General features: G+C 43.9%; 1 protein-coding gene across 6 annotated transcripts in view; it reads right to left on the reverse strand.

The window, feature by feature from the left end:
- TESMIN (testis expressed metallothionein like protein) overlaps positions 1-15,973 on the reverse strand; it is a 1,592,961-nt gene that overhangs the window by 830,192 nt on the left and 746,796 nt on the right. For all 6 annotated transcript variants that reach the window (XM_078682880.1, XM_078682879.1, XM_078682876.1 and 3 more), the window contains one exon: positions 12,167-12,325. In XM_078682880.1, the coding sequence (XP_078539006.1) occupies positions 12,167-12,325 (159 nt within the window). The remainder of the gene's footprint in view (positions 1-12,166; positions 12,326-15,973) is intronic.

Raw genomic sequence — 15,973 nt, forward strand, 5'->3', positions numbered from 1 at the left:
AAGACGGGCCGTCGTTTGGAGTGATCACCACCAGGGCCGGATACTTGGCAACCCCTAATACGGGATATGGAGGTTACGCGCCAGCAGATTGCTTGGTCGCGTTTCAGGGGGCCGTGTAGTAGGCCTTCGGATGTCTTCCCTTGCAGGAGCAGCCATATCCTGAAGAAAGCATTAATAATGTTAAAAACTCATGCAAAGTGACATGTGAACAGCAGAAATGGACAGTAAAATCCTTCATGGGTGTATGACAAATGGTAATGAATGAGGGGAAGCCTCCTGCAAATCCAGTGTTCACATCGTAAAGTGAGAGATAGAACTCCAGCTGAGATAAAATGGCAACAGCTGTGATAAAAAGGCTGCCGCTATGAGGCAGAAAGAAGCAGGCATGAAAGAAAGTGAAAAAGGTAGCAAATGGTATGTCTACGCTCACCCAGCAAAGATAAATTCAGCAACTCATCCGCAGCAATAAGAGAAAGGGTATCTTTGTCGGGTATGCAGTCCAAAGATGTGCTGAGCGCGCGGCAGCCATCTAAGCTGGTGGTCAAGCTCTGCCCCCTCCCCCTGTGTCTTTACCACTTTTCTTTTTCAGATTCCCTCGTGCCTCTAACTCTCCTTTTTCAGATGCCCCTCATGCCTATAATGCTTTTCCTTTTCAGATTCCTTGTGCCTCTAACTCTCCTTTCCAGATTCCCTTGAGCCTCTAACTCTCCTTTTTCAGATTCCCCTTGTGCCTTTAACACTCTTCTTTTTTAGATTCCCCTTGCGCCTTAACTCTTTTCCACAGATCCCCATGCTGATTTACCACCCTCCCTCACAGCTGCTCCCTCGACCACTTCCCACCTCCCTCTGACCAAGCCCAGCCCCCGACCCCCCACCCGTGTAACCTACTTAAAGGAGGCTGCAGCGTGATCCCATCAAGCAGGTCCCCGGGCCAGTTCTCCCCAGCTGCTCAAACCAAGCATCTCCTTGCTCTCTCAGCCCTCACTTCATCCGGCCTCTAATTCCCTCTCCTGCCCCCAACACCCTCTTCTCCTAATTCCATTGTGCCTCTAATGCCCTTTTCTTCAAATTCCCCTTTTGCCTTTAACACTCTTCTTTTTCAGATTCCCTTTGTGCCATTATTACTCTTCCTTTTCAGATTCCCTCGTGCCTCTAAATCTACTTTTTCAGATTCCTTTTGTGCCTTTTAACGATCTTCTTCTTCAGCTTCCTTTCCTGACTTTAGAGCTCTTGTTTTTTAGATTCCCTTTGTGCCATTAATGCTCTTCCTTTTCGGATTCCCTCATACCTCTAACTCTCCTTTTTTCAGATTCCCTTTGTGCCTTTAACACTCTTTTTTTCAGGATCCCCTCATACCTTTAACGCTGTTCTTTTTCAGATTCCCTTCATGCTTTTAATGCTCTTCCTATTCAGAATCCCTCGCAACTCTACGTTTATTTTTTCATATTCCCTTGAACCTCTAACTCTCCTTTTTCAGATTACACTAGTGCCTTTAATGTCTTTTTCCGATTCCTTCGTGCCTCTAACTCTCCTGTTTCAGATTCCCCTCTTGCCTTTAATGCTCTTCCTTTTCAGATTCCCCATTCCTCTAACTCTCCCTTTTCAGATTCCCCTCATGCCTTTAATGCTCCACTTTTCCAGATTCCCCTTGTGCCTTTAACGCTCTTCTTTTTCAGATGCTCCTTGTGTCTTTAATGCTCTTTCTTTTCAGATTTCCTTGTGCTTGTAACTTTCCTTTTCAGATTCCCATCGTGCCTTTACCATTTTCCTGATGCCACTCTGGTCCTCTCCGCTGTAACACCGAACCCACAGCCCCTGAATACCCACCACACTCCACCCTCATGGAACAACCACACTGCCTACTGCTAATCAACACTCGCACACTCCACAAGCATGCCAGCGAAATCTGGGACACCATCGCCTCCCTCACACCAGACATCATCTTCCTTCACCAAGACATGGCTCAACCTGGCATGAGCACCCGACATCGCCCCACCACAGGACAAAAAGATAATCCACCATGAACGCACCAACAAGCAATGCAGTGGACTAGCCATCAAAATCACAAACATATATGAACACTTTGACCCTCAATATCCTCTAGCCATCTTCAAATGACTCCCCACCAGCAACTACCACAACCTAACCACCACCACCATGTGGGACACACTCACGCCCTAGTCTACTGCCACCATCACAGGACCCATACACTGAGGAGCCCTCAAAGATCCCTGCTCCCAAATTAGTCTTGACCCTGTTCCTTATGGAAACAGACCAGCCCGAACTCAGAAGCCAGGTCCTCCCTGAAATGAAACAAGCTTCCTGGGACCGGTTTCGGGGTATTACCCCTCATCAGTCAGGCTAAATTGAATCTAGTGGCACAGAGAACAAGGGACCCACGTCTGAACATACCCATCCCACTTAGGAAGAAAAGTGATACACAATCAAATGATGGACGGAATCCTGAATGAATCCTACATTCACCCCCAGTCAAGAGATCTTGGTTAAATACATGTTTTTTTGCTCACCATGCCACCCCAGTTTAGACCCAGCCATATGCAAATCAGTCTTGACCCTGTTCCTTATGGGAAACAGTCCAGACGGAAGTGCCAAGCAAGGTCTTCCCTGGACTGGAAACAAGCATACTGGGACCTGTTTCGGGGTATTAGACCACATCAACCAGGCTAGCTTGAGTCCAGTGGCACAGAGATCAAGGGACCCACGTCTGGGCATACCCATCACATGTTCAACACCATTAGCAAGGAACTCATAGCCATCATCAATATCTCTATTGATGTCGCCAAATTGCCAGCCACCTGGAAGCACACAGAGATCAATACGCTCCTAAATAAACCCTACCCAGGCCTGGCAGAACTCAAAAACTACCAGACAATATGCCTACTCCACTTCCCAGCCAAAGCCCAAGAAAAAGCAACAAAGATCCAACCAACTAATCACATGGAAACCAACAAACTCCTGGAACCCTCGCAGTCTGGATTCCATGCAAACCACAGCACAGAGAGGGTCCAGATCGCTGCCACTGATGATATCAGAGCTCTCATGGAAAGGGGAGAAACCGCAGCCCTGATCCTGCTCAACCTATCCACGGCTTTTGACATTGTGTTCCACTACTCTCTCCTACTTGGCCTCCACCAGATGGGAATCCAAGAAAAAGCCCACAAGTGGATCGCGTCCTTCCTTACATTAAAAACCCAAACCTTCCACCTCCCCCTTTTTTCTTGGGCCCAAAATACATCATTTGCGGAGTCCCCAAAGGATCATCCCTAAGGCCAATGCTCTTCAACACTTACATGGCCCCTCTGGCCACCCTGGTTAAAGCGTATGAGATGAGCATCATTTCCTAAGCTGATGATACACAGCTTATTCGGTCGCTGGCCACAGACGCCACCACCACCAAAGCGAACGTCCACAAATTTATGGCCAGCTGAATGCAGAACAAGTGTCTCTGAATACTGACAAAAAGGAGGTACTCATCTTCAGGAGCTCCACCTCCCCATGGATTGATACATGGTGGATAACCAAACTTGGCCCCACACAACATGCAAGAAACATAGGCATCATCCTCGACGGAAAGCTCTTGATGAGAAGGCAGATTAATGCTGTCTCGTCAGAATACTTTCACATCCGCTGCATGTTGAAGTAAATCTTCAAGTGGCTCCCCACAACACAAGATGCATAGTCTACAAAAGCACACATCACCAGCCACCTGGACTTCGGCAATACCCTCTAGGTACTCCTGAGATGAACCCACGTGACCCCCTCCCACCTCAAAGCACTAAACTGACTGCCTGTAAACAAAAGGTGCCAGCTCAAACCACTCACTAATGCCTACAAAGCCCTCCACAAGTCGTGACTCATCTACCTCAACCACAGGGTTAATTTCCACCAACCCGCCAAAAAACTATTCTCTGCGTCCTTTCACCTGGCCCACGCCTCAGCATCCCAGAAAAATAGGAGCAGTGGATGCGTCTTCTCCCATGTAGCTACCAAAAACTGGAACAAACTCCGCCTGCAACTCCAATCAACACCCACCCTCCAAGAGTTCAGAAAGAAACTTAAAACCTGGCTGTTAACAGCAGCAGAACACCCCTTCCCCCTCCAAGTGAAGCAATTTACAAATCCTGACTGACTGATACTACAGGTAGTGCAGTCGTGAGGACACAGGACAGGACAATAGATGAGACCATTAACATCTATCTGGACTAAACAATGCTTGCAAAGAGCCAACAGGAGGTCTTTCAGGATGTCAAGCAGCATCATTGAATGTTGGATATCTATTGTGCTATATTTCCCAGGCAAAACTCAGTGTAATAGACAGGAGGGAAACACGTTTTTTTTACTGCTACCACAAAGTTCTGGGGCTGGTTGAAGAGATATGGATACCACAGAAAGCACAGCAAGCTATAACTACGCCCACACAGAGTGCTTACAAAAGACCGGACGATACTGGAAATGGCTAAGCTCATGGCGGATATTCATAAGACATATACCTGGAAGTTCCCCAACAAGTGGGAAACCCTAAGATTGGCGACTAATAGTTCCTAGGACATCGGCTCTGACAACAATAGCAGAGGGGAGGATGCAGTACAACCGTAGATTAGTCTGATTACGTCAGAGGCAAATTTATGAGATACTGTACTACATGGACTAACTTCCCAGGCAGACATAGACCTGCCCCGGGGTCCGGTCAATGGTCTGACAAGACTGTCATCCTGCTTGTGGGCAGCATCTTAGCTCATTTTTGACTGGATGAGTGTATACTAGTGTTACCAATATCTGCTACAGTAATCCAGAAAGAAGTTCATTTGGGGACGACCATGCATTGGGGTGGTGGCCTGTTTGAGGTTGCAGCTTAATAAGGTGGGTGGGGGTAAGTTTGGGTGAAGTTTTTTTAGTTTGAACTGTTACCTGCCTACACAGATCAGACAGGTGGAGTTTGTCCCTCTATTAGTACCCGGGGCCCTAAGATTAATAAGCCCATATCTTATAAAATCCCAGCCCAGGTTCCAGCAGAACTTGCCCAGGATATCCGTAGAGACCAGTAGTCTGGCTACTGTAGTCACATTCATTCACATTCTTTTCAGTAGCAGCATCTTTCGTAGTGTTTTAAGATTGTTCCCACCTAAGTGTGCGACAAGTACGTCATGTCTAGCCCACATTTGCTCTTTCCCACTTTAACCCCAGTTTACCACATTATAATATTTTGGTGACTCTTAGCCAAATCCCTTTGAACCTGTACTTTGCACTTACCCACCGCTATGCCCTGAAGATGTGGGAACGGCCCAGCAGCCATCCCATCCATTTGCAGTCCGTCCCATTTTTGGAAAGATAAATCATCTGCTTAACACAAGTCCAGTCTTAAGTACTCCTTAAAAGCCTGAGACTCCTTAATTCCCACCCTCTAAATTGCTTCAGTCCCAAATTCATGCTGCTCTGAGGTTGTAGTGTAATGTAGTTCCTATATTCCCAATAGGCTCTGCACATTGGAATAATATATCCTATAGATGTGACGTAGGACTTATGTCAATTAGGTCTCTATCGAAATATATTAGACTTAATTGTGAGTGCCAGCTAGCTCAGAGGTCATTAGAAACTTTCTTGAGTTCACAAGAAGGGATTTAGTTTCTGACAACCGCATAAACATGACAACTTGGTTTCCCCAAGATAAAACTGATCTTCAGAGTCGTAGAAACAATAGATAGATATTTTACTCAGTCATTCGCGCATGCTTCGTTTCACCAGAGGTGCAGAGAAATAGATAGAGTGTGGTTTCAATAAATGGATTTATTGAACAGTCTTCTTCTTCAAGCATAGGAACTGAACTGCAACAATCGTAAAACTGGTTGCAAAATATAGAGCATACAGTAAAAAGAGTAGAATAAAATAATACTGTAAGAGCATTGTATGGTTCCTAGACCATAGATAAATACATACATAAATAACGGAGGCTAAAAAGTACTCAACTGGTGCTTCTAAAATACGCCTACCCCGATGTACCTAACCTAAGCTTAGTACGAGGGAAGAAGTAAGTGAGGTGTAGCCTAAATTCTTTAATCTTTGCCAAGAATCTATCCAAGATTTCTCTTAGGGTCTAATAAGCTAAGTGCCTTGGTTTATAATGAAGAAGGTCAATCTCAGGACTCGATTTCCCAACAACCCGCAAGGGTAGCTTGGAAACACTGGAACTGGATTTCTCGGCAGGAGAAAAGACAGCGTCTCTCTCAGTGCGTCTGCTGGAGGGTCGGCTTCCTTCGGCACTTGCAGTAGCAGGATGCGTCGGGCAAGTAGATAGTCGAACTGCTCCAAACCACTGTGTGTTTGCTCTGGCAAGTGTGGGCATATTTATACCTTGAAGGTGCCGAGTTTGACGTAAAGGTGGACATAATAACGTCATCAAAGAGTCTCAGTTCTTTGAAAACTCCAAGAGTTCTTGGACAAGTCATTATTCGAGCAAGGGGAAGTCCCTAGATGCTGTCTCTAGCTGCTGAAGCCGAGTTTTCCAAGAAATCGCTGTGGATTTTCGGAACTAGTGGAAGTAGCCCTGCCGTATTTGGACTGCATGAGCTATGTCTAAATATGGTTATGATTTCGATGCCTATATAAGGATATGGTGATTTGTACCTATATAAGGGCATGAATCAGGAAAATTACAATAGGGTCCTAAAATGTTATACAACAGTAGCTGCCCCAATCTGGAAAGAATATGTGCCAAAGCACTGAGCTAGCAACCCTGTCACGCTCAGCGGCCATGAAAAACTGGAATCTACTTAGGAATGAACTGTCATATTGGATGAATAAAGGTAACCAATCTAGCACGCTGAAAGAAAAATATGCTCTTGAGAGGCGATGCTTCCTGACTGGCATGAAGCCAATGTATGGAAATGTCCCTTTCATTTCCTGGTCTTTTTTCAACCTCCTAATCTTCAACACCATGTACCCTACATGTAACCGTACAACCGTTAGCCGTACAACCCACTGCTCATCTCCGGTCGTTGACGGTGCCTCTATCTCACTTACTGGAAAAACAGAATAGCCTAACCCCTCTTCCCTTCTACAGAAGCGAACTGATTATACAGCAAAGATCTATGGGTTTAGCAGCAGACCCCATACCTTAGCATACACTAATGGACGTCCTACATCTAAAACACAGCCGTGATCTTCTCTCAGAAAATATCTCTCTCTCTCTCTGTTACATTGCTGTGCGTACCTTTATGAGAAACTTCACATGTTCATAAACAACTGCATTTCTGTGTTGTGTCTAGGTGCGAGTGTCTGCCCAGAACAAAATAACAAGGGACATTCTTGTTTGAGCTTTTTTGCTGTTCAGACTAAATCCCAGGAAAGAACAGAACTAGATAACAACTGCAGGTTCTGTGTGTAAAATATAATGTTGCACAGATGCAAATGTGTTTATATAGTAACATGTACAAAGCTAAGTGGCCTGTGTCATGCACAGTTTGGCTAATATATGGAAAACTACAATGAGCTCTGTGTAGAACACATGACAGATTAAATAATTCAGTTTCAAAGGTGCTCCAAGGCTGAACGTATTTCAACTTCAATCTTAGTAGTCTTACCCGAAAAAAAGTCAGCGAAATCTTTGCAGTAAGGTTGCGGACCTAGCCCCAGTGAGGAAAGGTTAGGTTGACGGTTTGAAGCTTGATGAGCTCGAACAGCTTTTTGGGACTTTTTTTTGCATGCTCTAATTGGTTTCTGAAGAAGGTGGCATTAGAGCATCTGATGCGTTTGCTATAGATATTTCGTACATATCCCAGCTGATTTAGATGTTCAAGGGAGGGAGTGGATCTCCATAGTCGTTTCCACTAATCTCGGATTCCATCTTTCCGTGTTTAGACTATCGTTATACCAAAGTTTGGAGACTTTGGAGGACCGTATTTTTAGCTGCGGAGGCACCAGTGAGTCTAGAACCCTCGTCATCGAACTGTAATAGTGGTCCGTAAGGTCATAAACGATGGACATGTCCACTGGAGGGGGCAGGGTGTTATCAAAGAGAGCAGTCAGATCACGCATGTTGATGTTTTGTAGTCATCTTTTCCAGGGTACTTAGGTTGGACTCTGTTAGCTCTCACAGAGTCTGAGATGAGGAAGGTAATGCACTGGTGGTCAGGCCAGTCACACAGGACAATAGATTCAAGGTGAATGGAGTTGCACTTACAGATGAATAGATCTAAGGTAGTTTCTTTAAGATGAGTAGGGCTGTCACAAGTTTGGATTAGGTTAAGGTCTACCAGGAAGAACTTAAGGCTATTGACAGCCACATCATGCATGTCGTTCCAGTGGAGGTTGAAATCTCCCAAGAAGATCTGAATGCCATGCATATCTGCGTTAGATAAGATGATATCCATGATCTTTTCTATGAAGGGAAGATTGTCAAGTTGAGGGTGGTAGAACGTGTGCAATATGCATGGATGAATATTGCTACACGTCACCTTAATGCACAGGTATTCGCAGGACGGCAGGAGAGCCGATTGTGAATGTTTGACTGATAAACTGCTACGATGTATACAAGCGATGTCGTCACCATGTCCGCTAGATCTATCTAACCTAATGATGTTGTAGTTAGGAGGAACTAGTATGTCGAGGATGGGTGCAGATAAATCGTTTAGCCAGGTGTCAGTCAAGATTACAAGATCACGGTCATGTGCAAGGATGAGGGCTGCAATGTCAGCAGCGTGTCTTACCGCCGATCCGCAGTTGAGAAGCAGGCATTTAAGTTTTGGATCACTGTCCAGTGTGGTAGAAAGAGTCGTGGTGACCCTCGTGAGGTTAGTCTCATTTAAGGCTCTGGTGTTTACCCTAGGTCCCTGAAAGGGTCCGAAAGGATTGCTTCTATTTGGTGCAAGCTAGTAGAGGTGATAGAGTGTGAAGGATCATATGAGAGTAGGAGGGAATGAATATCCTTCTCAGACAGTGGGTCTTTAAATCTAGAGGGCTGTGAGGGGTCATTAGGGTGTGGAGCGGTTTTCCAACTATGGGACGCGGTGCCATGTTTGATGACAACCTAGTTGGGAGGGGGGAGCAGGAAGCATGGGCCCAAGTTAGATGGCAGCACACGGTTGAGGCGGTTATTCTTTGTGGACTCTCTAAGCTTCAAATTAATGGACAACTCTGAGGTGATATGTAATAGACTTCGAACCTCTGCCTTAAGTTGTTGGAGGCAAAGTGTAATCTCATCTAGTCTAGCTTCCAATGAGATGTGGGGAAGGGTTTTCGAGGATTGGAGCAGGAGACCCTGTGGAGGGGGAGAACTAGAGGAGGATGGGAGCAAAAGGCCTGGAAGAGCCTGCAACTTCAAGGTGGGACGGGATTCAGGGTCTTGGGACTTGGGGCTAGGATGGGAGGGGGAATTAGGGGAAGCAAGGTAAGGCGAAAATTGACCCAAAGGCACCTTCTGAAGCAGGCTTAGGTTTGTAGAATAAGTTGGATGATGAGAGGTGCAGCTCTTGGTCAGGAGGCAGTATTGGGGTAATAGGAGACATGTTCTTTGCCCATTTCAGGTGATCAGACATCGGGGTATTGCTGATTTTGATATATGGAGGGTCTTGGGTACACTCACAGTGTCTACCGTACTGGGCTTGGAGGTCAGGGGAGTATCTGTGTAGATTGTGTGATTGATGGAGCATGTCAAGTCAGAGCTAGGAGTTCTCTGAGATCAGAGCTTCCTTACTCCCACTATGGACGAAGATTGTCAATGCTTCACTTCTGCAAGGTGCTATTCCATACTGCCTAAAATATGGGCAGGTTACCCCTAATCTAAAGAAACCATCTGAAGATCCCTTTGACCTGCACAACTTCCTCACAATTTCTAACATCCCCACACTGGCAAAGTTCCTGGAGAAATGCGTGCATGTCCAGCTTTGTGACCACATTGAGCAATTACGACTCCTATTGATCCTCCTCGACCTCTCATCAGCTTTTGATACTGTTAAACACGACAGCCTTATGGACCTCTGGAGCACAGGATGAGGCTCTCTGGGCCTGTACTAAACTGGTTCTCCTCATTTCTCCACAATAGACCCCAAAGCTTCAAGCTGAACCAGTCCTTGTCTCATCCTTCCCCGGTCACTCTGGGGTTCCAAAGGGATCCAGACTCTCAACCACGCTCTTCAACGTGCTTATGGAGACTTTAACAGAAATTATGAAATCATCTAGCATTCACTGTCACATGTACGCAGATGATACCCAACTGTACATAAAGGTCACCTTAGGTCCATCAACTTAGTCTTACTGAAAACACAAAGCTGGCTGACACAGAACCATCTGAAGCTCAACACTCTTAAAACTGAATTACTCCTAATTGCACCACCCAAGCAGTCTCCAGTCATTGAAGAATGGATGAGTCAACTAACCACTCTTAACTGCATGCCACACATCATTGATTCCACAAACTGATTAAGAATAATGCTAGACATGAGTCTGAACAAGCAGAGGCATATTAATAGACTCAACAAATCAGCAAACTTCCAACTCAGCCACTTGGGAAGATAAAATCTTTCCTCCCTTCATATGACTTAACCATTGTGGTACAAGCCCTAGTAATCTCTAAGCTTGATTATGGAAGCGCAACCCTTTGTGGTCTTCCTAGAGTGAGGACGGCCCCTCTCAGGGCTAGCATCAATTCGGCTGCAAGGCTCATAACGGGCTCGAAAAGACACAATCACATCACACCAGAGCTGATATCCCTAAATTGGCTCCCCTACGATGCTGGATACAATTACAAATTGCATGTATGACACATAAAGCCATTTATTTCAATACCCCAATGTACCTCGTTCAAAAGTTGGAGATTTCTGCTGGATCAAGATCCTCCAGACGTGGCAGCACATTACTGCTCAAACCACAGAAATGTAACTACAAAAAAAATGCAATTGAGTTTTCTCAGGTATCCCCGCGAGGATATGGAACACGTTATTCCCTGAAGTCAGGTTGAATACCTCCTCTGCCCTTATCAAATAGGTAGTTAAATTGATACTGATGAAGAAACTTTTACCACTTTAATGGAGCTTCCAAGTTGGTAGATGACATCCTTGCCGGTCGGAATATATGAAAACTGTCTTGCGATTCTCTCGGTCCTCTACCACCTGCCCCTATTTCTGCTTGCAACTGATATAGAGTAAAGTGCTCTGATATCCCCTGTGACCATGTTCGCAACTTTGACTTTATCCCTATACTTCCATTCTCAAAGAAGTAAAAACGCTATGGATGAATAATCTTTTATCTGGACCCTTTTCTTCTATTGTTTCCTAGGGTTATGTGCTTTATGAGACTGTTAAGTTTGTTTTTACTGTGTTGGGTTGCTCTGTTTTTTACCCCTTATATCCTTCCTTGACCTATATATCGGTAAGCGCTCAGATACCCGGTGGTCATGTTCGCGCTATAGAAAACTTTAAAAACTAAAAATAAATCAAGCTGACCTTGAATGTATGGTTGACTTGCTCATTACCTGACGTCGGCCTCGAGTCTGAGATTCATGTTATAGGCAGCATGGTAACTTCACACCTGCTAACAAAGGTACCGAATGGTAACACTACACCGTACAAGCAACTACAATGTAATCCAGACGGAATGGGGAATAAATGTGTGCACTGTGTTTTACCAGCCTGAATTCTGCTCAGCATTTCCTTTCTGTTGAGATTACTGCTCACTTTAAACAGCTGATGTTGAGAACGAAGGAAAAAGAAAAACACGTTGCTTGGTTGAGGGTGTATTACATGCTACCCCTACAGATAGGAAGAGGTTTGTTTTGGGCCAGGGGCAAGACAGTTCTTCTAAAGTGATTTTATCAGTCAGATTATCTTGCCTGGAAAATTAGGTTCGTTGTTGCTGCACCTGATAAACCCAGGTGAATGAACACCAGCTTATCATGATTGAGCCGAGCGGAATTCCACACAGGAAGATTACTCCAATTTGTAATCTGGGCCTCAATATGATCCAACTTTAATCATCTTCAATCGTTTGTTTGTTTTAAAGGTATCTGACTGCAGTGTCACGTATGGAAGTTTGAGCATTCAAAATATAGTTGATCTATATTAATTCAAAATATATGAATTCAATTTAATTCAATGTATCTATGTTCAAAATATCAAGTGTTACAATAAAATTCTCAAGAAAGTACAAATATTACCACTGAGCTAGAATCTTTTCTTTTTGAAAAAATGGCTTCCTCCAGCTGCTCCTGTGATGGAAGGAGCGTGTAGCTCATTTCATTTGTATTAGGATCCTGAAAAACAGCTTGTTCTTTGTTGCTATCCAAGATACTGGCAACTGCCAACTTTACCTCAGCCTACAAAAGAGTAAATTTGCATGGTTAAGCCAATCACTTAAATGCACAAAATCATTTCATTAGAACATAACAAACATACTGTGTACAAACTGGACAGCTACTGAATGGTCTACAGCTCGTCCCTAATTAATTCTAAATTGAAATAAAATGCAATAGTAACTAAAACGTAGAAGTTGAGAATGTATGTACAGTGTTAATCCATATGGGCAACACACAGTGTACCAATCACGTTCCACGTAGTAGGTTCTCCTTTTTCGTTGAGAGAGCTAGTGTGCATGGTACAAAAATATGAGAAACAATTAGATGAAGGAAGTCATCCATCAGAAATTTTACAAAATGTAGTTTGTTACAGCGACTGACATAAGATGATTCTTTGATAAAGAAAAACTAACCTGCCTTCCATCATACATTGTGTAAAACCATTGCCATTCAGACCTATATCTACGACGGCAAGGCACTGATATTGCCACTTGATACTCAGGTAAATTGCACATAGTTTTCAGCAATGATGATAATAATACTCCAAAGAACATACACTTTTTTCCTGCATATTCCCCAAAAGTAGTACCCCACTAATACATCAAAGCAGAGCAGGGCACGGTCTAAACATATGGAGACTATAAATCATGGGAAACTACACCTAAGGCATCTTTCCACCCTCGCAATTTTAGCTACAGTGATATTATTATTAACATGGTGGAATAGTGGAATAGAGGTGTAATTTAGTAAACTCAACTAAACCTCTACTGCAACCAAGGAGGTTAACAAATGATCCACTCTCAATCACTGCTGAATACACATCACTGATGTATATCATCATGTTTTCATTATGCAGACAGCTGTAGAGAGAGAAAATAATTTGAGCTGATTGTTAACTTAAATAGCGGCTAATCCAAGAATAAATCCCGACCTGGAGGTATTTAAAGAAACCATCCCTTGGTACCCAATATTTGGACCGTAGCTGAGCAAACTGACCCCTGAATAAAAGCATCATCATCTGTATCAGAGCAGACCACGATAAGTATCTCCTGACGAATGCCTCCTGCTACAGTAATCAGAACTTTCACTGGTTTTATATATAGCATGTGATGTTTCCAAAAACACTAGCTATTTGCTTGAAGATTATTAGAAATTCATCTACTTTGGAGGTAAATATCAATACATCGTCAGCATATCTTAGCATTATCCTGAACAGCCAGGAAAAGCACTGGAATATTCACCTAATTCCAGATAACCTACAACAGAGTGATGTACATTGTAAATAGGGAGGAAACAGAGGTCAGCTTGCAAAGCGCATCGCTGAATGATAACTTCAGCACAACCGCCTCCTTTGTCCAAAACCATGGCTTGTAGATTCAGGTAAAGAGCCAGTACATATTTCAAACATGAAGGGTTTATCCACACACACTGTACTGCCTGCCATAGAAACGACTATAAAATCAGATCAAACGTCTTCTCAGTATCCAACAAACTAATTTCTATTGGTTGATGTTGTGCACCACCAATTAACCCAAGACCAGGCTCGCGGGGGAGGTAGTGTCTTTTCCAAGGATAACCACATGTTGCCTCAGCTAGGTCAAACTATGTAAGACTCAAGAAACATGGGGGGATATTCTCAAGAAAGTGTGAGAATTACCGCAAAATTAGCTTAACGCAACTCTTCACATCGCAGTCTATCACGGGAAAATAACGCAGTGTTAACGTTGTATTCACAACATGGCGGTACCATGTGATAGGCCCACGATAACACAGCAAATGTCCGCGATAAAGTCAACGCGACGCTGCAAAAATGGGAAACACGAACGGAAAAAAAAGTTGCGATGAGGCCAATCGCGATATAAAAATCAGCGACAGGCCTGCAATTCCCACGAGTCATGCGGGAAAAGGCACCATAAAATCAGAGTAAAAACACAATGACAATGTATGAGCACAACCCCACATCCGTGATGTAGATCAAATGACCATTGTCCTGCATCAAATAGGCATCTCCTCGCAAAGTCGCAATGTACATTGACATGCAGTCTGCATGTGAATTGCGCCAATGCGGAAACATATATGGAACACACTGTGAAACAGCATCTCCCCTGCACATTGCAGAGAGACAATCAACGCATCCTGCACACAGACGTGTCATGCCCATGATCAATCAATCATGTAAGCATGGATGAAAGTAGGAGCAGTGACTCCCACTTACGTACATGTTGCCCATGTTGTGGGACTTGAGTAACAGGGTGCATCCCTGCATCATGGTGGTACAAATCTGACCACAAAGGAGCACTGTTGTCACTTGTAGTGACAAATGACAGCCCAAATGGAATGAATTGGGGCACATGTGAAATGCCGAAGAGTGGGATTCCGCACTAACGGTGACTCACAGAACTGGCAGGTTGAATATGTGACACCCTAAAGAGCCTCACTGCCCAGAGGTGACACAGCCACTATCCATTAACAAATTCATAAAATTGTTAGCACTACATGTCACACTCACACGTGTCTGAGTGATTTGCACATACATATGAGTGATATGCACTCAGGGGATGTGTCAAGGAATGCATTTATTTGCACATGCTGGGCCAGTGGTTATTTTGTATTGCCCCATGATAGCTAAGGATTGTCACAATGTGACGTGCTCATGTGAAGAAATTGTCAATTATGGTGTTCCTACTATTCCTGCTGCGGCTGCAGTGGGGTGTGGTCCACCTGCCTCATCTTCATCATCATCGCCCGGGGTATCTGACACTTGTATCCATGAGGCATTGCTGAGTACACATATGTTGTGCAACACACAACATGCAATGATCATCTTGCACATGATGTCTGGCCTGTACAGGAACCTTCCACCTGTGACGTCCAGGCACATGAAACGTGATTTCAACACGCCAAATTTGCGTTCCACGATGCCCCTGGTGCATTTGTGGGCCACATTGCACTGCCTCTGGGCCTGTATGGTATGTATGGTCGGGGCTCGGAGAGGTGTCATCATCCAAGCGCAGAGTGCATATCCTTGATCACCTGTGACAGTGCAGAGAGACATGACTCAACAGTTTGTTCTGCATTGGCAGGCTCACTGGTACATTGGTGTGTTATATGTGTAACACTAAATAAGTTCCCTCGTAGCCTATCAATTTTTTACATTAGAACATTGTTCATATAAGATTTCTCAAACATTTATGTACAAATTGGAATTTTCCATTATTTTTATTATATCAAAACTTATCAAACTTATCACTTCTTTTATCATTTCTATTTTCTTATTACTTTTTGTATATGTATTTTCTTCATGAAAAACAAATTGTACAAAATTCATAAAAAATGTACAAGATCATTAGATACCATTCCTATTAACATGAATCTTATTCAAAAAAAGTGCAAAAGAAAACAACACCCCTGGATTTACTTCAATAAATACAACCATACCACAACCACACACACTCATACATTATCACACAAACTTTCATACACTCAGCATCTGTACACAGTAGAGGTTTATGAATAACAAAGGAACCTCTGCGAAGAAGTAGATCTTAAAATTCAAAGCACGAGGCTCAGCACAAGGTCGATGAGTGTTTCGGTGGAGTAAAGATGCTTAGACCACCTTCCTCAGGACCTTTCCAGATACCCACATCAAACTGTCAGCTACCAGGGGAC

Source organism: Lissotriton helveticus, chromosome 3_1, assembly GCF_964261635.1.
Source record: "Lissotriton helveticus chromosome 3_1, aLisHel1.1, whole genome shotgun sequence".
NCBI lineage: Eukaryota > Metazoa > Chordata > Amphibia > Caudata > Salamandridae > Lissotriton > Lissotriton helveticus.